General features: G+C 40.3%; 1 protein-coding gene across 3 annotated transcripts in view; it reads right to left on the bottom strand.

The window, feature by feature from the left end:
- Nucleotides 1–331: 331 nt before the first annotated feature.
- The window catches only part of LOC108669569, a 73,187-nt gene continuing 65,483 nt past the window's right edge, over nucleotides 332–8,035 (bottom strand). For 2 of the 3 annotated variants that reach the window (XM_018156944.2, XM_018156942.2), the window contains exons 9-15: nucleotides 7,874–7,969; nucleotides 7,601–7,730; nucleotides 7,207–7,373; nucleotides 6,737–6,829; nucleotides 6,225–6,413; nucleotides 5,339–5,458; nucleotides 332–4,940 (exon numbers count right to left, since the gene is read on the bottom strand). In XM_018156944.2, coding sequence (XP_018012433.1) covers nucleotides 1,236–4,940; nucleotides 5,339–5,458; nucleotides 6,225–6,413; nucleotides 6,737–6,829; nucleotides 7,207–7,373; nucleotides 7,601–7,730; nucleotides 7,874–7,969 — 4,500 coding nt within the window. In that variant the 3' untranslated portion in view covers nucleotides 332–1,235. The remainder of the gene's footprint in view (nucleotides 4,941–5,338; nucleotides 5,459–6,224; nucleotides 6,414–6,736; nucleotides 6,830–7,206; nucleotides 7,374–7,600; nucleotides 7,731–7,873; nucleotides 7,970–8,035) is intronic. The other variant, XM_018156943.2, reaches the window with a different exon arrangement.

Raw genomic sequence — 8,035 nt, 5'->3', positions numbered from 1 at the left:
CTCTGTACCTTATTAATTTTACCGATTATTGTTGCAAACTAGTGGTGGTAGACAAATATTTACTAGCACTTCATGTTATTTTGCTAATTTGAAATCCAATTTTTCATCCATGAACCAGTATAAATAAAATTCCGGGTAATGTTGGAATGAGGAAACGAGAACTAAAATCTTCTCACTTCCGTAAGCTTCAAACGCTGAATCCTACAATTTCTCGTTAATTTTGTTTATATTTTGTAAGGTTCCTAGTAATTAATAGTGAGAATCTCATTTCGAGTATTGGATCTATTTTTCCTGTAACAGCAGGTATCCACGATCGAAATAATGAGCGAGATTTAGATTTGCTTATATTTATTATTAAACTTTAGTGACTAACAACAAAACATGGAATAATAATTTATCGATACACGAAATGAATGTTCTTTCGAAACGTTTTCATTCTTTTCCCCACTCATATCAATATCTCAATTATGACGTTTAATAACGATATACTATATGACCGATATGATTGAAGACTTTCTTCGCTCCGCTTCACAAAAGAAGCAGAGCGAGCACAATTTCTCGCGCGCTTCGGGATACTAACTCGTATTGCAATTGATCTAGCTTTGTTGTAAACCGTAACACATGATGACTGCATTAAAATAAATGGCAGTGATTGTGCTTGTCATATCAGGGATTTCAGAGCACAATGTAAATAGCCTTAATTGCAAAAAAATTCTTTCCCGATACTTGATGCTATAGTTATTGTGTATAGATAACTTTCATTAGCAAAAAAAATACTTGGGTCATCACGTACGCGTAAGCAAATCAATAATGAATTATTTTATTATTGCTAGTGTAAATATTCATTTCGAACAATGACGTGCTAGACTAGCAGACGAATAAGATCAACAATTATAGACATGATTTAGCGCGAAATAGTGAGATCAAGTTCCCTTGGCAGATCGTATGCCGAAGTATAGATTTCCATGCAAAATATAAATTGAAGCAAACGCATCCTTTGATAATGCAATACAAAGCGAGCTTCTATTCGTGATCAAAACTTGAATTCTTCGACGTTAGGTGCCTACGTAGTTATTTTGACAGTTCTAATGAGCAACGGTCAAATGTCAGGGTAAAAATTTTCTCCAACGAAACTACAGAAAATGCCCAAAGATATTTGAATATGAACACAAGAAACAAGAATACTTGAAATACAGTACGGTTATAAAGCCACATTAACAGCAACTTAAATATTTTTAACCGACCTCCACTTCAGTCACAGGCGCATTAGGCTTAGAGGCATTTTCGGACTGTTGAAGCTTGCCTACCACGTGTCGAACCCATCCTTTGGGCCTGCGTTTTTGAATAACTACTCCTGCAGTCCTGCTGCTGCTGCTGTCATCGCTATCAGTGTTCGAAGACGGCAACGACAGAGGGCCAACGCTACCCGAAGATTTACGTGAAGGCTCGCATGGCAAGGATCCTAGTTCCACAGATGAAACGATATTCTCAGGGAATGATGTCGAGGATGAGATCTTTTGTTGAACATCGTTGCGTGCCTCATCAGCAGAGGAAGTGTCGGCTCCACTATCACTGTTGCTCCCGATCAATGATTTCGCCGGTAAAGATGACTGACGATTTTCTGAACGTTCGTGTAGTTTGGGCGGCACGGAACTAGATCGAGTATTAAATTTGATGATATAGTTACCAATATTTCTTATGGACTTCCGTCTGGTGATGCTGATACTCTGGACGGGAGAGCGAGTGTGGATAATGCCCTTGTCTAATTTTTCACACGAGTGACCCTCGTCTTCGGCGCCCTCCACAGAAGTCTTGATAGGATTGTTCACTGGAGGCAACTTATTATTTTCAACTGCTGAACTAAGGATGGTTGTGTGGCGACTAGTAGCACGAGACGATCGAATAGAAGTAGTCACGTTGGCGACATTTCGACTTACGAAAGAGCGGACGGACATCAGAGGTGATGAAGGCACTTTATGCTTTTCTGTGCTACTTTCCAAAGATTCTCGATTCACAATGGTATTTGACGTTGAGGATTCATCTCCGTTTTCCGAAGAGGCATTATTTTCTCTTATATTAACTATCTTGGAATGTGTTTCTCTGCTGTGCCAATTAACTTCTGTGCTAGATTTCAATTCTTTCCGTCTTTCTTCTAAGGATTTAATACCATCGAGCTCAATAACAGGGCTATTAGTCGTCCTAGAGAACTTGGAACTTTCTTCAAGGTTCTTAAGGTGAGTCAGAATTTTTGAACCACAATTCCTGCTTGCCTTTGAGCAAACTTTTTCGGGCTTTGCGGGAACAGGAGGAGGTGTCTTCTTACGAGGACTGTCAGCGCGCACCGGAGAAATTTTTGTAGCGCAAGGAATTTTCGGGGAGCTTAGAGTTGTCCTTTCGTCGGTCACAGAAACTGTTGCTTTGCCGTCTTTTTCGTCAGTTATTTCACTCTTGGAAGTGTCGAGGACAAACGATGAATTAATACAAGCATTTATGTCTCGATCACGCGATCCTGAAGGAATAACTGCAAGAACCTCGTGAAAATGTGACGTCAAGGTTGAAGATCCAATTGAGATGCACTTATCCGAAGTTACTGAACCTGGATTTAATAAAATCTCATTTTCCTTCGATTCCTTGTGTAATTCGGATGATAAAGACTCAGCCATAAAATTAGAAACGGTGACTTTATCGGAAGACTTGAAGTTCGCATCGCTCGAATTTCCGGCAGATTTTTGTAATATCGTGACAGGTGTACATACATTCGACGAAGCTGCGACATCGGACTTTCCGTATCCCACAGCCGTTTTTTCACTAGAATCACATTCGTTATGCAATAATCCGTCCGAAGTAACTACGGTTGTTTGGCACACGTCATTTGCCTCAGGGTTGCTCTCCTTGTCTACAAGATCTTTGTTGAGTCCAGATTTTGAGACAGTGGATTTAAAACTCGGAGATCTTCTCGGGAGGCTGTTCAAGCCACTAGAATTGCTTCGATCGCTTCTAACGCTCGGACTCTTACTTACCCTATTCAGGATACTACGAGGGAAGTTTTTTGTTAAATCTGAAACGCTAACTTTGGAGTCAGGATCTTCAGGATCACTATATATGGCACTATCACGGAATAAGTCATTTTCAAGCATATCTTCGATTACTTCAAAAGACCGCTCGTAATAACTATCCCCACCAGAATTCTCTCCGTCGAATTCTTCCAATGAACCGGATGAGTCATCTAAATTAAGCTCATCCAAGCCATTAAGCGTATCGGAAGGTGATGAATTTTTGCATGTAGAAGTTCCATCATCAGGAGATAATAACGATGCCACTCCGGTTTCTATGTTGCTTTCAATACTATTTTGGTCATTTTTAACATTAACTGTATTGATCGTAGCTAATTTTTCACCGATCGTTGAGCTGCCTTGCTTATATTGAGACATTGAATTAATTTCTAAAAGTGCTCTCGTGCTCTTGTCACAACTATCGTTCTTTACGGGACCACTGAACGTAGGTTTCAAGATAGGGCTTGATATTAACGGTCTAGTGCTTGTAACCGTACTGCACTCCTCTTCGGATCTTATTTGTTTGATTCTTTCCTTGAGTGTTTTGGTGCACTGACGAGCCATCGTGTACACCATCTTTCCTGGCGTCTTCTCTGAAGGAGTTTCCCTGCCACTAGCAACTGAGCTAACTTCGTCCTGAGTGAACGATTTTCTGGCGTTGATGAGTTTATTCATCATATTCATGAGACTGCTTCGAGAAAGGATTGCGCTGGTATAAATTTTGTGTTCAGGATGGACATCTAAAGTCCCTCCAAGTGATATATTTTCAGAGCAGTCCGTAAAAGTATCTTCGCAAACGGTGCTTTCGTTAGGAGAACTGGGTTGTAAAGTGCTACTTGTACTCACGGAACATTTATCACTTTGATGATCACCGATCACGTCGCCACTGCTGTCGTAAACTGCTATCGTGATTCGGCGATCTTTGCTTCCTGATGTTGGAGAGCCTTGAGTATCTTCCTCAGCAGTTGTTGCAACATCTCTGGCATCACAACTCAAATATCTTTTATCTAGGCTAGTTTCCGACGAGAATGACTGCACTCTTCTAACTGATAATCTTCTCAACTCGCTGCTTCTAGCAATGCCACTTTCCCCAGCCGTACACTTGATGCTACAATTTGAACCCACGGAGGAGTTATCCATGAAGCGTCGTTCAGGAGTTGCCCCTCTCACAGAACTCCAAGTATTGCTCAAATTATCGAAGCTTGAATTTGATGTTCTGAAAGCTGCCGCTCGTCTAGCGCCAAAGTCAGACAATCCTCTTGTGCAGATATCCACGGTTTTCGTAGAATTGGATTTAGTGGGACAATTATTTTGACTGATGGAAACGGCGCTACTGTAGACTGAAGTACATTCGCTAGAAGACCCAGTCTCTCGAGGTGCAGAGTCGGGATTCCTTGCCATGTAATCGCCATCGTCGCGACAGTTCTTGCCATGACGATCGAGATAATATTCTACATTATTTTCACTCAATTTTTCGCTCACGTCAACATTAAGATTAGGTTCCACCCCAGTTTCATGAGTCATGCAAACGTTAGCAGTTTCGTGAGGTGGTGGGACGTGATTGATGCTATTCAAGCTGTTGATGCTCGTGATTGGTAATCCGCTGTCATGACTTATTACGTCATCGTTTTCGGTGTCAGATGTCTCTGATGCTGTATTTGAAACATGTCCAGCAGCAATACCACGATTTCTCTTTCTTGACTGCAAACCCCGCCGATGTTTGTTCAGTAGCAGCTTCCGTAGGTGCAGATTGTGCTGCAATAGCTGGCTAACGATCTCTTCGAGATTTTCTTGAGTAGATTCGCCGTCTTCTTCGTCAGCACGTTTTGAATCGTTCGAGTTGTCGTCACGCTCACACTCCGATATGGAAAGACTATCCATCTGCACCTGCAAAACAAAAATTTTTTATAAAGCGCGTCTAGAAATATTAAGCTATAAGAAGCTATACACTGAGTGCGACCAGTTAAAATCTCAACAGGAAGTAACAAACAAAAAACAACAAAAAAGGCCTTTCATCCATCTAAATGCATGTTATTTACTACTGACACAATCACGTGTAAGTATTAAAATCGACGGACTATTCGAAGGAAAAAAATTTTTTTTAATGTAAAAACCACAAGGCTTGGTTAGAAATGAGCAAAAAACGTTATTTGTCATTGAGTATTTACTTTGGCGAACAGAAACAGAATGCCAAGATGTAAAAACTTCAGGAACTTGAAAACACAAATAAATATGTTAGTGCCACGCTCTGTAAGTTTCGACACTAAGAAATCCAGAAAAGTTACATAGAGTTTTGGCTGAGATAGCTGTGACGAGTCATCGGGCTCGAGAAGAACAGAGCAGCGGCCTGTGAAAGATAGGCGAGTAGGACAGCAGGAGGCGGGCAGGGACGATACCAGCATCACCTGGTGGCCGCACACACCAACCCAATAACATGGAAACCTTAGCAATTATGTCGGCACATTACAGGCGCCAAGACTCTCAAAGATATGAAAACTTAGAGACTTATTATTTGAAATAAATAGAAGTAACAGAGTAATACCTTAATCCTTTACTGAACCCCATCTGCTTTGTTGAGTGTGATTTAGTGATATGATGGTAATCGTGTAGAATAATTTAGAATCAGTATTAAGAATCGGGACTGTATTGCATTGAACAGTACAAATTTTATTGAACGGTGTTGGAAAAGACAATTCTCGCAATAGCGATTCAATCATTCTGACAAAGTCTAGAAACTATTCCCCGTTTTTAAACTCTTGTTGTGCCCAGTAGCTCAATGTTTCTTCAATTTTGCATCAATACTAATATTTTTGTACTAAAAAAGGTATGATGGATAAGAGAAAAATGCACGGAGCCGGAAAACAAGAGGAAGGAATGAGCTGAGAACGTTCATAACATAATTAAGACCATCGCTTTACCATACCATAAACACTGATCGCAATGAGGAAATCGTGGTAATAAGATTCATCTCTATCAAAAGTTAAAAAAAAAACTAGATAATGCAATACCATGCAAGGATCAGAGTGTGAGATGAAACAACATTGTGATCAATCAAATGTTGCAAGCGTGCCTCATCAAGATTCGACGCATTCACAAAAGATAAGATGATAAACACACGTTTTTTCCATCTACTGTTGAATGTCCTGCTCTACACCGGAAGTTCTCAATCACCTCTGGAGAGGGCAGAGGCTCATGACTGCATCCAGGAAAGTCTGCCCCAGAGGCGCTTTCAGTGGCAGGAGTATCAGGGGTGGAAGGTACGGTGGAGTAAACAGACGAGGGAGTGGTCGGAGTCTCGAGGCTGGGATTATTCTTCTGAACGTTCGGTTCTGACCGTCGTCGCCACATGTTCAGTCGCAGCTGGAGACAAGAAATTTAATGTAATTATATTTAACACGGTGTTTTTCATCGGAGATAACTTTCATATCGTTCGATATTTCTCTTTCACGGACAAACACAACAGGATGCGTTAAAATAGACTGGAAAAAATGATTGAACATTGGATCTTTCACCGTGCTCGTGCTTGCACTCCATTGAATTATTTTTGAAATAAAAATATTCTACGTTATTGTATTTCTATATATTATTTACATTTTTTATATTCCTATGTATTATTTCTTCTATTTTGAAATAAAAATATTCTATTCTATTAAATAAAAATATTATATTTCTAAATTTCTCACCTTAGGCCTATCAATGATCGGCACGAGAGAGCGCTGGCCATCGTCATCTTCTTCAGTGTCACGACCACGAGAAGCGCTCCGACTGCGTCCACTCTGTGATTAAGAAATTAGAGAGAAATTCAAGGGTAAGAGAAGAGAATACTAGCTTCATATCTGAGGAAAATTATCCTGTCATGATCAACAAGTTAGCAGCAAACAAGAAGCTTTCATACCAGGCAAATGACGTCGAAACAACCTATATTACACGATAGTTTCGTTGAAACAACGTTTAATCAACGTTTCTACGTTTGATGCCAGGCGGGTTATGAAAATAATTTTCATTACTACAATTTTTGAATCAATTCAATTAAGTTAAAGATTTTATATTCTATGTCTGTTGTTATAAAGTTGATTCACGTGTATGAATTCATGCAGCTAATTAGTACCTACAACAATAAACAAAAACCTCACATGATGCCAGCTAAGCTCACCTCCGCGGAGTCTTTACTGAGCCGCCGTAGCCTGAGTCTCGAGGAGCCTGTGGCGGGGGTCGACGGCACCTCAGACGCCCGGCGGCCGCGACGTTTTCTTTTCTGCAGATATTCTGGCCCTGCTGACGTCACTTGACGCCGTCCACTAGAAGATGCCGGTAACACTTCTGCAGCAATTGTTAGATGGTTAACAAATAACCAAATATTGTACTTTCTCTGATCACTGGATTGCATCAATTATTTATAATTCAAATGCAGACGATACTTGCAATTATAAAACGTATAACTTAAAAGTGGAGAGTATGTTCACAACTACAATGTGCAATGAAATTAAAAATATATATAACTAATATAATCTCATGAAAAATATTATCATTCATTGCGTAATATTAACCATCTTGCTTGGCACGTCCCAGCTCCATAACGAGCTGGCGCGCATGAGGCGGGATCTCTGCACTGTAGTTCTCTAGGATGAGGCGCTTGAGCTGCTGCGTCCATTCGTGTTTGTGTTCTCGGTTGCGAGCCTGCGACGAAAATTAAATCATTAGGGACATCGAAAGATTGCATTGCCACGGCAATTTTAAATGGTTTATGTATTTTTTTTCAACAAAAATTAAATTAAGAGACATCAACTTATATGACATATATTCTCGCTGCACCAACTAACCTGCAACGTGTACTGCAGGCGTGGGTTGTCGAAAGGAATGACCTGGAAGCACAGCGGCTCCCTAGGGATGCTCTCAATCAACATCAAGTTGGAGCACTGCACACAGAACATATTAATGAGGGAAACGTGAAAAAAATGAAATTTGCTAAAAATTTATAAGTT

Source organism: Hyalella azteca, unplaced genomic scaffold, assembly GCF_000764305.2.
Source record: "Hyalella azteca isolate HAZT.00-mixed unplaced genomic scaffold, Hazt_2.0.2 contig3643, whole genome shotgun sequence".
Classification (NCBI taxonomy): Eukaryota; Metazoa; Arthropoda; class Malacostraca; order Amphipoda; family Hyalellidae; genus Hyalella; species Hyalella azteca.
Note: the sequence above shows the minus strand (reverse complement) of the source record. Positions and strands in the feature narration are given on the sequence as shown.